Below are 22,471 nucleotides of genomic sequence, written 5' to 3' on the forward strand. Positions count from 1 at the left end.
AGGCCACATGAGAAGTTATTGAGACATTTTGTGGGGGTATACCCACCACTGGTGTTGGCTTTTGTTTCAATAAATTGTCTGAGATGAGGAAATCACCATTGCTGCTTCTACTTAAAAGCCCGATTTTCGTGATATAATATCACTGTAGAGTGAACATTTTATGTTTACCATAAATTTCACTCGAAAGACAAATATCCCTAACTTTTTGTGAGTAGCGTGTATGTGATGAGCTTTTCACGATATATATTTTAAACGGATGCCATTATAGCCACCACTGTTAGGTATCTGTTTAAAGAATATGTCATCTATAGACTATAATAGCAACATATACATTGTGATATAGCATTGTTTTGTAGGGAAAAGCACCTCCGTCTTTTAGCTCTAGTGGTTGGTGAAGGTCTCATCATCTGTACCACTGTCATGGTCCCTCCCATGACAGAGGTGAGAAGATCTGAGAGACTGGAGGCACATGAGGGTATCTGACAGTCTCTCTCTTTTCTCCTTGCAGTGTTGTTGTTTGGTAATGACCACATCTCTTGTCAGGTGCAGTTTGTGGTCATTACTGAGGCTCTAATTAGTTCTGACTCACACTGCTTACCATGCAGTTGATATTTCCTGCTGGAGTTGGTTGAGCTGGTGTTTTGTTCCTTTGGATCTCTTGCTCCTCCACTCTACTTTAAGCTAAGTGCATTTTGTTGTTAGCTTGTGTTTGTTGCTTTCTAGGCCGCAGGGAGACGCTGGTTCCTTCATTGGGGAAGGAACCAGTAGTCTCATTCCCTGCCACCACCACTCCTAGGGATTTCCAGGGTCCCCAGGGCTAAGGTTCCGCTGTATGAGTATTTCCACCTTCAGGGTCTACTCATACTGGCAGGAGTCAGGGAGAGGTCTAGGGATTCCTAGGAGGTCACCATCCCTCTCTCTTAGCTTTGAGGCCTAGACTCCTGTATATTTCCTTCTGTGTGTTATCTGGTACCCCCCCCCCCCCTTCCCCCATCAGTGTGACAACCACCACTGATACTATGTATATTCGGATAGGTCTCCCATGCTTTGACAATTATCTAGTGTGTTTAACCACAGTATGAATTAGGATGTAGTTGATAGGAATGTATTTAGGATATTATGATGTACCTGTCGGATTGTGTCCCCTTCCTGATTACTGATGGTAATCATTTTATCTTCACCTCCTAGAGCCAGCAAATTCTGAGAGCTCCAGCAGCCACAAGTGATGCGTCTGGTGTGTTTACCTGCAGAAATGCACATTACAGGTTTACTGCTTACACATGTTATTCACAATTTCCTTCTACTTGATCCCCAAAGTCTTCTGATGATACGACATATACAATGACATAATGGTAATATATATCAGCAGTGAGGTTCTCCAAAATACTATTTTCTTACATGATGTTAAACTGCAGAGATGAAAATTCCATCAATTTGTAGGATTACATCTAGACCGCAGTCTGTATACATTACACACAACAGTTATATATGGGATAATCTTTCGACAGACATACAACTTACCCAGAACTGGAACTTTCCTAGATGTTTGCAGATTATAAACCAGCAGGTTTCCTTTCGATGTCCCCACAGCTAGTAATGAACTCGTTTTTGACCAGAGCAGGAAAGACATTTGGTCTCTAACATATAAAAAAATAACTTATTAATTAAAAATGTAGTGACTGTGGAATAAAAAGATACTCAGCATGTGTATACCACACTAGTACTGTTACACTGTCATAACCTACATTAATGGCCTAGTGTGAAACAGATCAATAATAGACAGATATAGATGAGATATACATTAGAGGGATAGATAGATAGATAGATAGATAGATAGATAGATAGATAGATAGATAGATAGATCTAGCACCCAAAGTACATAGCTCTGTCGATTGTGCAGTGGACGGAGCTGCTCCTTTTACCTCCAATGGACGCAGCGCTGCAGTTTCCAGATCCAAACACTACACAATCAACAGAGCTGTGTAGTTCTGGTGCCGTCTTCTGGCACCACCCTGAAATGGCAGATTAGCAGGGGTGCCAGGTGTCAGTTCCCGCCTATTGGATAGGCCAATAATAATAAAATGCTGGAATTACCTTTAATTATCTTAAAGCAGTCCAGATCTGCATTTACAATTCTTTAAAGTGGTTGTTGCTGCTGCAAACCCATTTCTAGCCACTTCGGTTGCCCGTCTCCTTTATCTTCTGACTGCTGTGGACAATCTCCTGGGCTCTGTGATCACATGCGCTAGAATGGCACATCCCTGAGGCCAGTGACTGGCTGCAGAAGTCATGGGACCAAGCCACTACTGCTCCAGCATGGACTGGAAGTGGATGGGATTGGGGCCGTGGTGCAGAAACAACAGAACTATGGATACGTTTTCCTTTTAATCTGTCTGATTCCTTCTTTTCCCTGACATCTACTACTGGGGGACAGCTGGCACACCCCACGCACATTAAAGGGTTTCTATCACTTCGTTTCACCTATTTAGCTTTCAGACACTAGCGATCCGCTAGTGTCTGCTTTATCTAACCATCCTAATATAAGAGCTTATTGTCCTGCCGTTTAGCTAAAAAAATAACTTATATAGATATGCAAATGAGCCTCTAGGTGCTATGGGGGCGTGATTAGCACCTAGAGGCTCCGTCTACCTTAACAAACTGCCGCCGCCCAGCGCGTCCCTCCAGCCCGCCCATCTCCTCCGGAATGCGATGCTCCTCGTATTCGGCGCATGCGCAGTGAATGTCTGATCGCTTCCCTGCTCAGACATCTCCACTGCGCCTGCGCCGATGACGTCATAGTGCTCCGAGGAACAGGCGCAGTGGAGACGTCTGAGCAGGGAAGCGATCAGACATTCACTGCGCATGCGCAGAACAGAGACGCGCACGGAGAGGATCGCTTCAGCTGGAGATGGGCGGGCTGGAGGGACGCGCTGGGCGGCGGCAGTTTGTTAAGGTAGACGGAGCCTCTAGGTGCTAATCACGCCCCCATAGCACCTAGAGGCTCATTTGCATATCTATATAAGTTATTTTTTTAGCTAAACGGCAGGACAATAAGCTCTTATATTAGGATGGTTAGATAAAGCAGACACTAGCGGATCGCTAGTGTCTGAAAGCTAAATAGGTGAAACAAAGTGATAGAAACCCTTTAAGGCACCTTATGAACACCAACCTGACCAAAAAACTCAGACAAGCTTCCAGGGCTGCTGAGCGGCGATGGAAGAAATCCCACTCTAAGGATCACTTCACCACATACAAGCAATCCCTCCTCATATTCAAATCCTCACTCGCTGATGCAAAGCAGGCCTACTTCTCATCTCTCATATCTTCCCTGGCCCACAGCCCTAAACAACTTTTTAGCACTTTTAACTCCCTTCTCCGTCCCCCAGCGCCCCCCACCCTCTCCTCTCTTCTCAGCTGAGGACTTTGCCAAATATTTCAAACAAAAGATAGTCAACATCAGAGAAAGCTTCACTACACAGTCCCCACAGACCCTCTACACAACTGCTCAGTCCTCTTCTCCCAAAACCCGCTCCTCCACCATTACAGAAGAAAAACTCTCCACTCTACTCTCCAGATCTCATCTCACCACCTGTGCACTTGACCCAATCCCATCCCACCTCATCCCTAACCTCACCACAGTGTTTATCCCAGCCTTAACTCATCTCTTCAACCTATCACTAACCTCTGGTGTCTTCCCCTCTGCTTTTAAACATGCTACCATTACACCCATCCTCAAAAAGCCTTGACCCATCTTCTTTGTCCAGTTATCTCCCCATATCACTTCTTCTGTATGCCTCAAAGCTACTTGAACAACATGTCCATTCTGAACTGTCCTCTCACCTCTCCTCCTGCTCCCTCTTTGACCGCCTACAATCTGGCTTCTGACCCCACCACTCGACTGAGACTGCCCTTACCAAAGTCACTAATGACCTACTGACAGCTAAAACCAAGAAACAATACTCTGTCCTCCTTCTCCTTGACCTGTCCTCTGCCTTCGACACTGTTGACCACTCCCTTCTGTTGCAAACTCTCTCATCTCTTGGCATCACTGACCTGGCCCTCTCCTGGATATGGTAATATGCCAAAATAGGGGGACTGGTGGGTGGAGATACCCTCCAGGTCTCACTTATTTTTGAATAAACCCTTTTGGGCGCCAGTAGTGGTTGATGGAAGAAGGTGGGTTAGTGTTAAGCAACTTAGGTGTGTAATAGGTTTTGTATCAGCATTTCATTTGTAAAAAAGTGAAAGTGTATAGAGATTGCTGCTGATGAAGGGACGTGCCTGTCCCGAAACGCGTTGAGCCGGATTTATATGTACATGCAATAAAGACCTTTGAAGAGAAGCACCCGTGTGATTGGCTGCCTTCATCCGTTAATACTCTAGAAGCGATCCAGGCTGGGGGGGTACTCGGTTTACAGGTGTATTATGCTTATCCTGGTAAACCGCCCCCCTCGTGAAGTGAGTAAATGAACCCACGATACCACATTATTTTAATATGTGTAATAGTATCCTTTTAAACAGATTTTTTACCTATTGATTTGCCTAACTGTACCAAACTATATCGTGTACGATACTGCAGAACACGGTCTCTTAGGCACTCGAGACGGCATGCAGTGATCCTACCTATGTGTACAATCTTTTAATCCTTTTTGCAGAATTTATATACAATTTTTTGATCTTTTATGTAGATTTTTTATATACATGTAAACATATATACATTTTTATCCTACACATTGATATCTCTATACACTTTCACTTTTTTACAAATGAAATGCTGATACAAAACCTATTACACACCTAAGTTGCTCAACACTAACCCACCTTCTTCGATCAACCACTACTGGCGCCCAAAAGGGTTTATTCAAAAATAGGTGAAACCTGGAGGGTATCTCCACCCACCAGTCCCCCTATTTTGGCACACTACCATATCCTTTACAGGCAGACACCCTTGTCGACCTGACTAAACCCGGAGCAGCCTCTAGTATCTAGTACTCTACCTTCTTTTCACCCCACTCCTATAAACCCGAGGCGCCTCTAGTCTTTCAGATCTAGTGGAATCCCTTCCAATAGATCCGTCTGACCCTCACACTCTCTCTCTCTCTCTTATACCCTCTCCTGGATCACATCATACCTCACAGACCGGACGTTTAGTGTCTCCCACTCCACCTCCTCGTCTCATTTCCTCTCTGTTGGTGTCCCGCAAGGCTCTTCTCTATCTACACTTTTGGCCTGTGACAGCTCATAGAGTCCCATGGCTTTCAGTATCACTCCTACGCTGACGACACACAAATCTACCTCTCTGGTCCAAACATCACCACCTTACTATCAAGAATCCCACAATGTCTATCTTCTATATCATCCTTCTTCGCCTTTCGCTTTCTAAAACTTAACATGGATAAGACAGAATTCATAATCTTTCCCCCCATCTTGCTCAACCCCCCAACAGACCTATCTATCACGATCAATGGCTGCACAATCTCCCCGGTCAACCAAGTCCGCTGCCTTAGGCTACTTTCACACTTGCGTTAGGAGCGGATCCGTCTGGTGTCTGCACAGACGGATCCGCTCCTATAATGCAAACGCTTGCATCCGTTCAGAACGGATCCGTTTGCATAACCATGAACAAAAAAAAAAAAAAAAAAAAATTTATTTTTTTTTGTTCATGATAATGCAAACGGATCAGTTTTGACTTTACATTGAAAGTCAATGGGGGACGGATCCGTTTGAAAATTGAGCCATATAGTGTCATCTTCAAACGGATCCGTCCCCATTGACTTACATTGTAAGTCTGGACGGATCCGCTCGCCTCCGCACGGCCAGGCGGACACCCGAACGCTGCAAGCAGCGTTCAGGTGTCCGCTCACTGAGCGGAGCGGAGGCTGAGCGCTGGCAGGCGGATGCATTCTCAGTGGATCCGCCTCCATTGAGAATGCATCAGGGCTGGACGGCTGCGTTCGGGACCGCTCGTGAGCCCCTTCAAACGGAGCTCACGAGCGGACACCTGAACGCAGGTGTGAAAGTAGCCTTAGAGTGACCTTGGATTCTGCCCTCTCCTTCCGACCAAACATCCAAGCCCTTTCCACCACCTGCCTCCTCCAACTCAAAAACATCTCCCGCATCCGCGCTTTCCTCAACTTTGAATCTGCGAAAATGCTTGTACATGCCCTCATCATCTCCTGCCTAGACTACTGCAACATTCTCCTCTGTGGCCTTCCATCTAGCACTCTCGCACCCCTACAATCTATCCTCAACTCTGCTGCCCGACTAATTCACCTATCACCATATTACTCCTCTGCCTCTCCCCTCTGCCAATCCCTTCACTAGCTCCCCATTGCCCAGCGAATTCACTTCAAAGTAGGGGTGGGCGATATAGGCGATATGCGATATATAATTTTTTGGGGCCACGATATGGATTTTCGCCATATCGCCGGACCGCGATATGATCGCGCTCTCTGCGCGCACCATTTTCTCCTGAGTCGGCACAGTGGAGAAGGAGGGAGTCCCTCCCTCCCCACTGTGCGCGGCTGCCGCTGACCACCAATGAGGACAGAGTAGGAGGAGGAGGCTGGGGGCAGATCAGAGGCTGGGGGTGGATCAGAGGCTGGGGGGCGGATCAGAGGCTGGGGGGCGGATCAGAGGCTGGGGGGGCACATGAGAGGCTGGCTGCCATGGTCAGCTCCCTGCTGTTGTGTGCACAAAGCACAGGGCAGCAGGGAGAGTGTAAAGTCCTATTCACCCTGATAGAGCTCTATTAGGGTGAATATGACAAGGGTTCTAGCCCTTAAGGAGGCTAATAGTTATTAAATAAAAAGTTTAAACCCCCCCCCCCCCCCCAATATAGAAAACAATATATTGCGATATATATCGCATATCGCACATGCTTAAAATTATATTGCAATATAGATTTTAGGCCATATCGCCCACCCCTACTTCAAAGGACTAACAAATACATACAAGGCCGTCCATAACCTGTCCCCTCCCTACATCTCTGAGCTACTTTCCTGATACATCCCCACACGCACTCTCCGATCCTCACAAGACCTCCTTCTCTCCTCTCCTCTTATTACCTCTTCCCACAATCGACTCCAAGATTTCTCCTGTGCATCCCCCACACTCTGGAACTCGCTACCCCAACATATCAGACTCTCACCTACAGTGGAATCCTTCAAAAGAAACCTGAAAACCCACCTCTTCAGACAAGCCTACAACCAGTGACCCTGCTGCCTCTATACCGCCATGACCAGCTTCACCCGCACCTACTGTGTCCTTCTCCCATACCATGTAGATTGTAAGCCCTCACGGGCAGGGCCCTCTCTCCTTCTGTACCAGTTTGTAACTCGTCTTGTTTATGATTAGTGCAATTGTCTGTATTATGTATGTGCACCCCTTATCATATAGACAGCGCTATGGAATGAATGGCGCTTTAATAATAATAAATAATAATAATAATAATAACAATAATAATAACAATAATAAATGCTCATTAGTTTTTGGCTTAGTGTCCGGACACAGGGGGCAGACACAGGCCTGCTGCTATGGTCTTCAGGGTAGAGCTAGCCACTCTCTTGCCCTAGTCCAAGCAGGACTGTGCAGCTTCATGCCACCCAGTCTACCAGTCTCCTCTCTCTGACCGGAGAAGTCCCATGCCAAGTGAAGCCAGTACACATAGCAACAACTTTTGGTAGAGAAATGGAAGGAGAGCGCGGAGGAGGCCACCTTACCTCATGCCACTGTCTAACTGGCTTGTTTTACACGTATTGGAGTCCCACATGTAGATTGAACTTGATTTTTCAGCAACAATGGCCAAAGCGCTGCCATCTTTGTCCCAGTCCATAGAGTAACACGTGCTAAAAAGAAATTATAACCATAAAATTAAAACCCACCCATGTTAAAACCTAAGTAACCCAGAGCTAAGATGTGCCCAGTCCAGTAACTGCACTCACCCGGGTAAGTTAATTTCATCCTTCTTCTGGCCATGGCGATCATAGATTTTCACGGTGTGATCCGCTCTGGGAAAACATGAAGGTGAACATGTCATTCTAGTTAGAAAGTAGTCACCCACAACAGCCCTCCAGTCCAATGCGGAAGGGAGACTTATCTACAGGTGGTGACAGGGATTCAGACTGACGTCCATTTGTAGGATCACACCAGAAAAAGCACATTGCAGGGTTTTTCTTCTTCAGTGGATCAGTATATCCAGCTGATATCCCTAAAAATGTGCACCCATGAAACCCAATGGACATACATGTGGTGCCCAGATGGGGGGAGGTTTCAATGATTTCTACGGTAAATAATAATAATTATGTCTAGTGTTGATATGCTCCTGCAACAGCCAAATGTGGACACATATGATCATGGGACAGACACAGCCGCCAAGCTCACATGCTACAGGTCAGCCAATTTCATAGCTACAAAACTGCTGGCAGATTCCCTTTAAAGTGAAGGCCCATTTCCAGAAAGACTATTTGTCCTCTGCCTGGTGCCATTACAGATGTATGGCCAGTAAGAACAACTGTAATGGCCAATATGGACTGAAATCTGTCTGCATTGGAGGAATGATCACACAACAGACGATCATTCGTTCAACGGTTGATCAACCATCTACCTACTTCTATATAATGTGTGTAGTCACCTCTAGCCCTGCCGACTGCTATCAGACACTAGTGCTGATATACCAACCATCTACCTACTTCTATATAATGTGTGTGAAGACCTCTAGCCCTGCCGACAGCTATCAGACACTACTGCTGATATACCAGCCATCTACCTACTTCTATCTAATGTGTGTGGTCACCTCTAGCCCTGCCGACTGCTATCAGACACTACTGCTGATATACCAGCCGTCTACCTACTTCTATCTAATGTGTGTGGTCACCTCTAGTCCTGCCGACTGCTATCAGACACTACTGCTGATATACCAGCCATCTACCTACTTCTATCTAATGTGTGTAGTCACCTCTAGCCCTGCCGACTGCTATCAGACACTACTGCTGATATACCAACCATCTACCTACTTCTATATAATGTGTGTGGTCACCTCTAGTCCTGCCGACTACTATCAGACACTAGTGCTGATATACCAGCCATCTACCTACTTCTATCTAATGTGTGTGGTCACCTCTAGCCCTGCCGACTGCTATCAGACACTAGTGCTGATATACCAGCCATCTACCTACTTCTATATTATGTGTGTGGTCACCTCTAGTCCTGCCGACTACTATCAGACACTACTGTTGATATACCAGCCATCTACCTACTTCTATCTAATGTGTGTGGTCACCTCTAGCCCTGCCGACTGTTATCAGACACTACTGCTGATATACCAACCATCTACCTACTTCTATCTAATGTGTGTGGTCACCTCTAGCCCTGCCGACTGCTATCAGACACTACTGCTGATATACCAACCATCTACCTACTTCTATATAATGTGTGTGGTCACCTCTAGTCCTGCCGACTGCTATCAGACACTACTGCTGATATACCAACCATCTACCTACCTCTATCTAATGTGTGTGGTCACCTCTAGTCCTGCCGACTGCTATCAGACACTACTGCTGATATACCAACCATCTACCTACTTCTATATAATGTGTGTGGTCACCTCTAGCCCTGCCGACTACTATCAGACACTACTGCTGATATACCAGCCATCTACCTACTTCTATATAATGTGTGAAGACCTCTAGCCCTGCCGACTACTATCAGACACTACTGCTGATATACCAGCCATCTACCTACTTCTATATAATGTGTGTGAAGACCTCTAGCCCTGCCGACAGCTATCAGACACTAGTGCTGATATACCAACCATCTACCTACTTCTATATAATGTGTGTAGTCACCTCTAGTCCTGCCGGCTGCTATCAGACACTACTGCTGATATACCAGCCATCTACCTACTTCTATCTAATGTGTGTGGAGACCTTTAGCCCTGCTGACTGCTATCAGACACTACTGCTGATATACCAGCCATCTACCTACTTCTATATAATGTGTGAAGACCTCTAGCCCTGCCGACTACTATCAGACACTACTGCTGATATACCAGCCATCTACCTACTTCTATATAATGTGTGTGAAGACCTCTAGCCCTGCCGACTACTATCAGACACTACTGCTGATATACCAGCCATCTACCTACTTCTATATAATGTGTGTGAAGACCTCTAGCCCTGCCGACAGCTATCAGACACTAGTGCTGATATACCAACCATCTACCTACTTCTATATAATGTGTGTAGTCACCTCTAGTCCTGCCGGCTGCTATCAGACACTACTGCTGATATACCAGCCATCTACCTACTTCTATCTAATGTGTGTGGAGACCTTTAGCCCTGTTGACTGCTATCAGACACTACTGCTGATATACCGTATTTTTCGTCCCATAAATGGGGGGGAAACGTTAGTGCATCTTATGGGGTGAATACAAGGCAAAGAAATATAAAATGTGTGGCGCATTGATTATGCTCGGTACATTGCAGGCTGCGCTGCATAGGAACAGCGGCCTGCGATGTACCAGACATCCGAGTTACCAGAAGAGGGAGAGCCCCGCGACCACAGCGCGTGCTTGCTGATGGGGACTGGCCCCAGCGTGCGCTGGCTGGTAGGGTCAGGTCTGCTGTAGCTGGGTGATAGAGACCGGCCGGCCCTGTCTGATGCTGGTTGATAGGGACCGGCCGGCAGATTTGCAGAGAGAACGTTGGTGGGAGCGCAGGAGCAGGCAGATGAGGGGCAGAGCAGGCTTTCCTGCCACACATGGCCGCTCCGTCTCTAAGTCTTCACACTGCCTGCTCCTGTGTACAATGCATAAGGGCTAATGAGAGGCTGGGGGGCTGATGAGAGGCTGGGGGGCTGATGAGAGGCTGGGGGGCTGATGAGAGGCCTGAATGGGGGTCGTTCACTTTGGGGTCTGAGCTGATATCTGATTGGGGGTCTGATCTGAGGTCTTATTAACATTGGGGGGTCTGATTGGGGATATCAGCTGAGGTCTGATTAATATTGGGGGTCTAAATGCTGGTCTGACCTTAGGTCTAATGAAGAATATTTTTTTCTTATTGTCCACCTCTAAAACGTAGGTGCGTCTTATGGGCCGATGCGTCTTATAGGGCAAAAAATACGGTAATATTATTGGGGGAAAATCATGAAGGATAATAATAAAAGAATGGTATTGTATATAGAATGATCTGCTTACCCAGTAACTACAATGTAATTTCCTAGAGTCTTCTGCCACACATACTGAATGGGATGACCAAGCAATCCCTTCTCTGTCAATGAAAAGACCCGCTGAAAGACAAACATTTCTGTTAATAAATGCAAGATGAACAAAAAGTGCAAGCGGACGATGAAGTCATTGAGTTTATGGATATGTTTCAAGATTAGGTCAAACCATTCTTTAGCCTTGCCATTGTATAGCTGCTTCCAGGCTGCTCTCTGGCACTAGTGACAGCAGGAGGTTATATGGACGGACTTATTGCAGATCGCTGCCGTGTGACTTACTTATGCCATTTTGCAAAAATGGTACAGAAACTGCGATCTGACCACGACGTGAATTTACCCCTAAAGGGGTTGTCTTACTTCGACAAGTGGCCTTTATCATGTAGAGAAAGTTAATACCAGGCACTTACTAATGTAATGTGATTGTCCATATTGCCTCCTTTTGCATCATTTTTCCATCACATTATACACGGCTCGTATCCAGGAGTTATGACCACCCTGCAATCCAGCAGTGGTCGTGCTTGCACACTATAGGAGAAACCGCCAGCCTCTCTAGTGGCAGGATCGTGGGAGGGCACACAGTAGATTTTTGATTCGATTTCGATACCATAAAAAAGTATTGCGATACTCGATACCATTCGATACCACGCGGAAAAAATAAACCAAAAAAGTCACGTGCATTCCGCATTTTAAAAAATGGCGAATCGCGCAGTTTTTATTTATTTATTTTTTCTGTTCCGGCGTTCACTGCATAGATTTTTTTTATATTTTAATAGTTCGGACTTTTCGGACGTGGCGATATGTGATATGTTTATTGTTTATATATTTTATATGCGAAATTGGGAAAGGGGGTGATTTATACTTAATATTTTTAGTATTAATAGTTTTTTTTTTTTACACTATTTATTTAATAACTATTTGCCCCCTTAGGGGCCAGAACCTGGGATCTTCTAATCTTTTGTCTTATTCACCCTAATAGAGCTGTATCAGGGAGAATAGGACCTCACACTCTCCCTGCTGCCCTGTGCATAGTACACACAGCAGCAGGGAGCCGACTATGGCAGCCAGGGCTTCAGTAGCGTCCTGGCTGCCATGGTAACCGATCAGAGCCCCAGGATTACACAGCTGGGGCTCCGATCAGAAGCTGCCACTGCCACCAATGAAGAGGAGGGGACCCTGTGGCCACGGCCACCAATGATTTTAATACTGGGGGTTGAGAGGTGCGGGTGCACTGTGCCACCAATGATTTTAATGGGGTGGAGGGTTGGGGGGGGGGGGGGGCGCACTGCGCCACCAATGATAATTTACCCTTAATACAGGAGACGGGTACTGGCAGCAGATCAGCGGCAGTTAACCCCTCAGGTGCCGCACCTAAGGGGTTAACTAACGCTGATTGCAGCTGCCTGTCAGAGGCAGGGTGACGGCTGTGCGATTCTGCTGCTGGCACCTGCCTCCTATATTATGTGTTAAAGACAACCTTATATGGGTCCAGACTTTAAGCATTAGGCTACACAGAGCGGTGCCCAGAGATGTCCCAGCACTTACTATTAGTCCTGGGCGTCGCTCAGTTTGCCCGCTGTGCCCCATTACTGTCTCCTGCTCCGTATGCCAATTACTATCAGAGCAATGGTGAGGAGGCATCAGCTTTTCTAGTGGGCGTTCCTCCTCCCTGGCTGTAGCACTGTCCAATAGCAGCGCAGCGCAGGGAGAAGGAACTCCCACTAGAGAAGCTGATGTCTCCTCCCCATTGCTCTGATAGTAATTAGCATATGGAGCAGGAGAGGAGACAGTAATGGGGCACTGCGGGCGAACGGAGCGGTGCCCAGGAACAATAGTAAGTGCAGGGAGATCCCTGGGCGCCGCCGAAAATATGTAAATCCCGGTATCGTATCAATACCGGGACAAAAGGATCGATTGGGTATCGAAATTTCGATACCCGCAACAACCCTAACACACAGGTATGCATTCGCAGCAGCTACCATCCTGGCCACCTTGTATCTGTGCTGCAGTGGTGGTCATAACCCCTGGATACGAGCAGTGTATATTGTGATGGAAAAATGAATCCAGCCAGCAAAGAAGGCAATATGGACAATCCCAATACATTGGTAAGTGCCTTTAACCACCTCCGGACCGCTGTACGCACAGACGCGTCCTGGAGGTGGTTGATTGATTCCGAGTGGACGCGCCGGCGCGTCCTCTCGCGATGGCCGAGATTTCCTGTGAACGCGCGCACACAGGCGCGCGCGCTCACAGGAACGGAAGGTAAGAGAGTTGATCTCCAGCCTGCCAGCGGCGATCGTTCGCTGGCAGGCTGGAGATGTGATTTTTTTTAACCCCTAACAGGTATATTAGACGCTGTTTTGATAACAGCGTCTAATATACCTGCTACCTGGTCCTCTGGTGGTCCCCTTTGTTTGGATCGACCACCAGAGGACACAGGTAGCTCAGTAAAGTAGCACCAAGCACCACTACACTACACTACACCCCCCCCGTCACTTATTAACCCCTTATTCACCCTTGATCACCCCATATAGACTCCCTGTTAACCCCCCTGTCATTGATTACCCCCCTGTCATTGATCAACCCCCTGTAAAGCTCCATTCAGACGTCCGCATGATTTTTACGGATCCACTGATAGATGGATCGGATCCGCAAAACGCACACGGACGTCTGAATGGAGCCTTACAGGGGCATGATCAATGACTGTGGTGATCACCCCATATAGACTCCCTGATCACCCCCCTGTCATTGATTACCCCCCTGTCATTGATCACCCCCCTGTAAAGCTCCATTCAGATGTCCACATGATTTTTACGGATCCACTGATAGATGGATCGGATCCGCAAAACGCACACGGACGTCTGAATGGAGCCTTACAGGGGCGTGATCAATGACTGTGGTGATCACCCCATATAGACTCTCTGATCACCCCCCTGTCATTGATTACCCCCCTGTCATTGATCACCCCTCTGTAAGGCTCCATTCAGACATTTTTTTGGCCCAAGTTAGCGGAATTTTTTTTTTTTTTCTTACAAAGTCTCATATTCCACTAACTTGTGTCAAAAAATTAAATCTCACATGAACTCAACATACCCCTCACGGAATCCAAATGCGTAAAAAAATTTTGACATTTATATTCCAGACTTCTTCTCACGCTTTAGGGCCCCTAGAATGCCAGGGCAGTATAAATACCCCACATGTGACCCCATTTCGGAAAGAAGACACCCCCAGGTATTCCGTGAGGGGCATATTGAGTCCATGAAAGATTGAAATTTTTGTCCCAAGTTAGCGGAAAGGGAGACTTTGTGAGAAAAAATAAAATAAAATCAATTTCCGCTAACTTGTGCCAAAAAAAAAAAAATTCGATGAACTCGCCATGCCCCTCATTGAATACCTTGGGGTGTCTTCTTTCCAAAATGGGGTCACATGTGGGGTATTTATACTGGCATTCTAGGGGCCCTAAAGCGTGAAAAGAAGTCTGGGATCCAAATGTCTAAAAATGCCCTCATAAAAGGAATGCGGGCCCCTTTGCGCATTTAGGCTGCAAAAAAGTGTCACACATCTGGTATCGCCGTACTCAGGAGAAGTTGGGGAATGTGTTTTGGGGTGTCATTTTACATATACCCATGCTGGGTGAGAGAAATATCTTGGCAAAAGACAACTTTTCCCATTTTTTTATACAAAGTTGGCATTTGACCAAGATATTTATCTCACCCAGCATGGGTATATGTAAAATGACACCCAAAACACATTCCCCAACTTCTCCCGAGTACGGAGATACCACATGTGTGGCACTTTTTTGCAGCCTAGGTGGGCAAAGGGGCCCACATTCCAAAGAGCACCTTTCGGATTTCACAGGTCATTTACCTACTTACCACACATTAGGGCCCCTGGAAAATGCCAGGGCAGTATAACTACCCCACAAGTGACCCCATTTTGGAAAGAAGACACCCCAAGGTATATCGTGAGGGGCATAGTGAGTTCCTAGAATTTTTTTTTTTTTGTCACAAGTTAGTGGAAAATGATGATTTTTTTTTAAATTTTTTTTTTTCTTACAAAGTCTCATATTCCACTAACCTGTGACAAAAAATAAAAACTTCCATGAACTCACTATGCCCATCAGCGAATACCTTGGGGTGTCTTCTTTCCAAAATGGGGTCACTTGTGGGGTAGTTATACTGCCCTGGCATATTAGGGGCCCAAATGTGTGGTAAGGAGTTTGAAATCAAATTCTGAAAAAATGGCCAGTGAAATCCGAAAGGTGCTCTTTGGAATGTGGGCCCCTTTGCCCACCTAGGCTGCAAAGAAGTGTCACACATCTGGTATCTCTGTATTCAGGAGAAGTTGAGGAATGTGTTTTGGGGTGTCTTTTTACATATACCCATGCTGGGTGAGATAAATATCTTGGTCAAATGCCAACTTTGTATAAAAAAATGGGAAAAGTTGTCTTTTGCCAAGATATTTCTCTCACCCAGCATGGGTATATGTAAAATGACACCCCAAAACACATTCCCCAACTTCTCCCGAGTACGGAGATACCACATGTGTGGCACTTTTTTGCAGCCTAGGTGGGCAAAGGGGCCCACATTCCAAAGAGCACCTTTCGGATTTCACAGGTCATTTACCTACTTGCCACACATTAGGGCCCCTGGAAAATGCCAGGGCAGTATAACTACCCCACAAGTGACCCCATTTTGGAAAGAAGACACCCCAAGGTATATCGTGAGGGGCATGGCGAGTTCCTAGAATTTTTTATTTTTTGTCACAAGTTAGTGGAAAATGATGATTTTTTTTTTATTTATTTATTTTCTTACAAAGTCTCATATTCCACTAACTTGTGACAAAAAATAAAAACTTCCATGAACTCACTATGCCCATCAGCGAATACCTTGGGGTGTCTTCTTTCCAAAATGGGGTCACTTGTGGGGTAGTTATACTGCCCTGGCATTCTAGGGGCCCAAATGTGTGGTAAGGAGTTTGAAATCAAATTCTGTAAAAAATGACCAGTGAAATCCGAAAGGTGCTCTTTGGAATATGGGCCCCTTTGCCCACCTAGGCTGCAAAAAAGTGTCACACATCTGGTATCTCCGTACTCAGGAGAAGGTGGGGAATGTGTTTTGGGGTGTCATTTTACATATACCCATGCTGGGTGAGAGAAATATCTTGGCAAAAGACAACTTTTCCCATTTTTTTTATACAAAGTTGGCATTTGACCAAGATATTTATCTCACCCAGCATGGGTATATGTAAAAAGACACCCCAAAACACATTCCTCAACTTCTCCTGAGTACGGGGATACCAGATGTGTGACACTTTTTTGCACTTACTATTATCCCCGGGCGCCGCTCCGTTCTCCCATTATGCCCTCCGGTATCTCCGCTCACTAAGTTATAGTAGGCGGAGATTCCAGTCACTAAGTTATGGTAGGCGGAGTCTGCCCTTGTTCTGCTCTAGTGCTGGCCAATCGCAGCGCAGAGCTCACAGCCTGGGAGGTTATTTTCTCCCAGGCTGTGAGCTCTGCAATGCGATTGGCCAGCGCTACAGAAGAACAAGGGCAGACTCCGCCTACCATAACTTAGGGAACGGAGATACCGGAGGACATAACGGGAGAACGGAGCGGCGCCCAGGGATAATAGTAAGTGCAGGGAGATCCCCGGGCGCCGCTCCACATGTCTGTATACTTAGTTCATAGTGTAATAATCTGTGAAAGGTCCTCTTTAATTAAATACTGATGTCCTATCATCAGTATGTGATCGGTGTGGGTCCGACACCCAGGACCTCGCCGATCAGTTGTTAGAGAAGGCACTGGCGCTCTCAGTAGCTTTGAGGCCTTCTCTTAAGCCTAGGACGACACGTTCGAGTGTCATGTGACCTAGGCGCCGCTCAGCCCCATGGAAGTGAATGGGACTGAGCACGATAACAAGCACAGCCGCTAAACAATGTACGGCGCTGTGCTTGGTGAGCACGAAGAAGGCTGCGGGGCTACTGTTAGGCTACTTTCACATTAGCGTTTTGGCTTTCCGTTCGTGAGATCCGTTCAGGGCTCTCACAAGCGGTCCAAAACGGATCAGTTTTGCCCTAATGCTTTCTGAATGGAAAAGGATCCGCTCAGAATGCATCAGTTTGCCTTCGTTCCGTCTCCATTCCGCTCTGGAGGCGGACACCAACACTCTGCCTGCAGCGTTTTGCTGTCCGCTTGACGAAGCGGAGCCAGATTGTGTCAGAGAAAACAGATCCGTTTGCTCTGGCACAATCTGGCACAATAGAAAACGGATCCGTCCCCCATTGACTTTCAATGTAGTTAATGACGGATCCGTCTTGGCTATGTTACAGATAATACAAACGGATCCGTTCTGAACGGATGCAGACGGTTGTATTATTGTAACGGATCCGTTTTTGCATATCCATGACGGATCCGCCCAAAACGCGAGTGTGAAAGTAGCCTTAGCATCAGTGCCTTGTAAAACAGCTGACCCATTGAAATGAATGGTTCCGTATAAGGTCCGGGGAAAAAAAAAAACGGACGGGACACGGAAAGAAAATACGTTCGTGTGCATGAGCCCTAAAGAAGATGCTAGTAAGGTAGTTGAAAAGTAACTTGAATGGGGCTGGCGTAAGACACCACTGTGTGAAGAGGCCGAAGCACTAACCTGCCTTCATTTTCAGGATCGGTGGGGGTCCGAGACCCCCACTGACCATTAAAATAAGGGGCAGAAGCGCTGCACCCTTCAGATCTGCTTGGCTATCCCTGGAGAGTGGAGCAAGTGGTTCATGGACTCATACAAAGTCTATAGACGTTCTATGAATCCCTACACCAAGGGTCAGCAACCTCCGGCACTCCAGCTGTGGTGAAACTACAACTCCCAGCATGCTCTATTCACTTCTATGGGAGTTCTGAGAACAGTCAAGCAAGTGTGAATGCTGGGAGTCGTAGTGCCCTACACTGATGATTGGGAAATCCGAGCCGAGGCGAACAGCATCCAATCAAAGCTTCTCACTGCACGTCATGTGTTTGTTAACATGGGTGCCCTTTAAATCATACATTTCCAGGAGGAATGCCAGAGGAACAGCATAAATGCTCCAGAGCTGTACTTCATAATGAGGACTGCAAATATTTACTAAAACAGGCATGTCAGCAGTGGGGACAGTGACCATGACAGCAGGGCACCCTGAGTTTGAGTACACTCACATGGTTTACGTACCCCACTTTGGGCAGGGGGGGGGGGGGTGTAAGTATTAGTCCCGCTGACCGGGGGAACAATCTTCCATTAATTAGGAGCTATCACTTTCCTATCAGTGATCACCGTCTCTACAGTCAGGTCAGTTATGATTATTTTACCAGACCACCTTAAATGGTAGAGACCACTCCAGTCCAATGGGGAGAAACACATGATGTTGTCTATGATTGGTGTTATATTAATGACCAGACCACCTTAAATGGTAGATACCACGTCTAGTCCAGAGGTAAGAAACACATGATGAGGGCAGTCAGTGAGCATAGACTGTATAACGTCACACCCAATGCTGAGGCTATGCACCACGTCACTCAGAACCCTCAGTCCATAGAAGACCAGGTGAACCCCACACCGAACCCTCATTTTTCGGCCTCCTTACCTTCATTCTGGACACCGTGCAGTAAGGTACTGCGCATGCGCGTACCCAGGGTAACCAGGGGCGGCAAACTGCAGAGCGTCACTTAATTCCATGGTAACCATCCCGCCAATCAAGACGAAAAGATGCGAGTGACGTCACGAAGTCGAATTTCCGTTTCGTTTCTGGTGTAAAAGACGTGTGAGCAGAGAGGCTGCATAAGGCAGGATTATAGCGGCCATTTTGTTGAAGACAGTAACTCATTGAACGTAATCTCACAGCCACGCAAATATGACTGCTGAAGAGGAGACAGAATTATCAGGAGTTATAGATAGTTTTCTTTACTTAAAAGCAAAGTTATACAATTATGAACTAATAACTTCTTTAGGGATGAGCATATTTTGTGGTTAAAAAAATAGTTTTGTTCTTAAGTCGCCATATTCGGATAGCCCAAACTTTTTCCCTGCTAAGTGGCTGGATAAGAACTTGTGCTTTTCTGGGAGAAGTAGAATTTTTCATTTCACCATTTTGTGGTTGTTTATTGACGTTAAAGAGTTTTGGAGGAAGTGGAGAAAAAAAACAGCAATTCCAACATTGTCCCCTCACACACATATTTTGACCTCGGCGTTGTGTCATTTCAGACATTGGTGGCACTGGCATACCGCTAGGATACCACCGATGTCAAGGGGCGGGTCCTACCTCAGAGACCCGCTGCTATCTTCAGAACAGGGCCCCCAAAGTGAAGAAGAGCGCACCACGCGCAGCACTGTCTCCACTTTCATGGAAATTCTGAAAATAGCCAAGCCAGCCTGCTCAGCCATTCTCAGAACTGCCATAAAAGTGAATAGAAACGGCCAGGACAACAGGGTGAACTGGATGAACCTATGCCTTTAAAGAGGACCTGTCACCGCTCCTGACAGGCCTGTTTAATAGCATTGCATTGCCCATGTAACAATTCTGGAGCATCTATTCTTATGTCTGTATGTTGTGCCGTTCCTCTATTATTCCTGCTAGAAGTTATGAATGAATTGCTAGCAGTCTGCAGTAAGGGCACAGAGGGGTGGTAACCAGTTGAGGGTCGAGCCTCCCTAGCATCACAGGTGATACTAGGGAGGCTCGTCCCTGTTGCAGCCTCTATTGGCTGCTCCCCTAGCCCCCAATGCCCCCCCCCCCCCCGTTGCCAGGGAGTTGCAGCGGCTGCTGTGTGGGCATCAGGAGCGACACAGGTGCTGGGGAGCAGGTTAAGTATAACCTATATGAGGGTACCGGGCATTGGGGGGATCGTTATAGGGATCATTTAATACAAGCCACTTACAGCAGTGGCCATGCTTCCAGACTATAGGAAAAAAAAGCACCAGCCTATGTGCACTCCCATGGTCCCAGCCACCTCAGAGGGCGGCACTTTTTCCTATAGTGTGCAAGCACAGCCCCGCTGATTAACCCTTGTGCTACCAGCGCCGTACATGTATGCCGCTGGTGCGATGTGTAAACATGACGCCCGCTCGCACGTGCAGCGGGCGTCATGGCTGTCAGATCTCTGCTGTTTCATATAGCAGAGACCTGCGGCTAATTACTGTGACCGGCAATAATGCCGATCTCGGTAATTAAATGCTTTAGATGCCGTGATCAAGTGAGATCACGGCACCTAAATGCGCAACAATCCGGGCATAGGTAGTTGTGCTGAATACTGGTAGCTTTACTGAGTAGGCTAACAGTATTCAAACTGCAATTCTTATTTTGGACACCAGATGGCAGGCCAGGATAAGAAATGAGCAAAAGTGATCAAAATAAGCTAATAATAAATTCCTGAATAACAATAAATATAAACATCATGGGTATCACTGTGACCGAAAATGCCCATACTATTAAAATATAAAAAAAAAAATCCAATACGGCGAATGACGTAACGGAAAAAAGGGTCAAAATGGCCAATTTGCCATTTTTTTCATTGCTTCTCTTACCCCAAAAAATTTAATAAAATGTGATCAAAAAGTCATGCATACTCCAAAATGGTATCAATTAAAAGTACAGATTGTTCTGCAAAAAATGAGCCCCTAAACAGCTCAATAGACATAAGTATAAAAAAGTTATGGGGGTCAGAATATGGTGATATAAAAAAAATTAGTTTTCTCAAAGTTTACATTTATTTTTACACTATTTAGACATAAAGAACCTATACATATGGGGTGTCGTAATCGTACTGACCCAGAAAATGAATGGCATGGGTTAGTTTTGCCGTAAACAAAACACTGTGGGAACAAAATCCATAAAATGGTGGAGGGATTTTATTTTTTTTCCAATTTCACCCATTTGGAATTTTTTTACCGCTTCCCACAACATTTTATGCCATAATTAATGGTGGCATTAGAAAGTACAACTTGCCCGCAAAAAATAAGCCCTCATACAGCTATGTGACCGGAAAAATAAAAAAGTTATGGCTCACGGAAAATAGGGAAGAAAAATGAAAACGCAAAAATGAATACTGGAAAAGAACTGATCTGTTTTATCCCCATGCATTCTGAATGGAGAGCATTCTGTTCAGGATGCATCAGGATGTCTTTAGTTCAGTCTTTTCGACTGAATAGGATAGAGTTAAAACCGCAGCATGCTACGGTTTTATCTCCGGCCAAAAAAACTGAAGACTTGCCTGAATGGCGGATTCGGCATTTTTTTCCATAGGAATGTATTAGTGCTGGATCCGGCATTCAAAATACCAGAATGCCGGATCCGTCCTTGCACAGACCGAAAAAAAGGTGAAAAAAATAAATGCCGGATCCGTTTTGCCAGAAAGACACCGGAAAGACGGATCCGACATTTCAATGCATTTGTAAGACGGATCAGGATCCTGATCAGTCTTACAAATGCCATCAGTTGGCATACGTTTTGCTGGATCTGGCAGGCAGTTCCGGCGATGGAACTGCTTGTCGAATCACTCTGCCACAAGTGTGAAAGTAGCCTTAAAGGGAACCTGTCACCTGGATTTGGGGTATAGAGCTGAGGACATGGGTTGCTAGATGGCCGCTAGCACATCCGCAATACCCAGTCCCCATAGCTCTGTGTGCTTTTATTGTGTAAAAAAAAAATTGATTTGATACATATGCAAATTAACCTGAGATGAGTCAGAGCTTGAAAATATGACTCTTCTCTGGACACATGAGTAAGATATGACTCTTTTATGTTAATTTGCATAAAAGGCGGGAAGTACAAAAATGCATAATACTTATTGAATTTGTCTGCAAATGAAATTAAAAGTGTAATTTATATGTTTAGGGTAACACAATGAACATTTAGAAATGCTCAGTGAGGGTAGCATAGTAGAGGTGACAGGTTCCCTTTAATTGCAGGGTGGTCGTAACCATGGAAATGAGCATAATGTGATGAAAAAATGAATCCAGCCAGCAAAGTAGGCAATATGGACAATCACAATATATTAGTAACTGCCTTGTATTAACTTTCTCTACATGATAAATGCCATTTGCTGAAGTGAGACAACCCCTTTAGGTATTTGTTCTACAATAGCATTCCTTGGATGATGAGAGTAGGTAGATTTGCACGCAGCCTTCCACTATGGGCGCTGTTCCATCATGAAAGGTAGCAGAACCCCTTTGGAGACACACAACGTGTGATGAGCCAAGGAGGGTATCCTCTGTGGAGGGTCTGGTGC

General features: G+C 46.0%; 1 protein-coding gene across 1 annotated transcript in view; it reads right to left on the reverse strand.

Annotated features, from left to right (window-relative positions):
• Positions 1-18,960, reverse strand: part of WDR19 (WD repeat domain 19) — a 70,780-nt gene extending 51,820 nt beyond the window's left edge. Inside the window, exons 1-6 of the mRNA XM_040418970.1 lie at positions 18,832-18,960; positions 11,195-11,286; positions 7,944-8,009; positions 7,722-7,847; positions 1,522-1,637; positions 1,129-1,244 (exon numbers count right to left, since the gene is read on the reverse strand). Coding sequence (XP_040274904.1) covers positions 1,129-1,244; positions 1,522-1,637; positions 7,722-7,847; positions 7,944-8,009; positions 11,195-11,286; positions 18,832-18,837 — 522 coding nt within the window. The 5' untranslated portion in view covers positions 18,838-18,960. The remainder of the gene's footprint in view (positions 1-1,128; positions 1,245-1,521; positions 1,638-7,721; positions 7,848-7,943; positions 8,010-11,194; positions 11,287-18,831) is intronic.
• Between the last annotated feature and the right edge of the window lie 3,511 nt (positions 18,961-22,471).

The sequence above is a fragment of the Bufo bufo genome, chromosome 2 (genome assembly GCF_905171765.1).
Source record: "Bufo bufo chromosome 2, aBufBuf1.1, whole genome shotgun sequence".
NCBI classification, from domain to species: domain Eukaryota; kingdom Metazoa; phylum Chordata; class Amphibia; order Anura; family Bufonidae; genus Bufo; species Bufo bufo.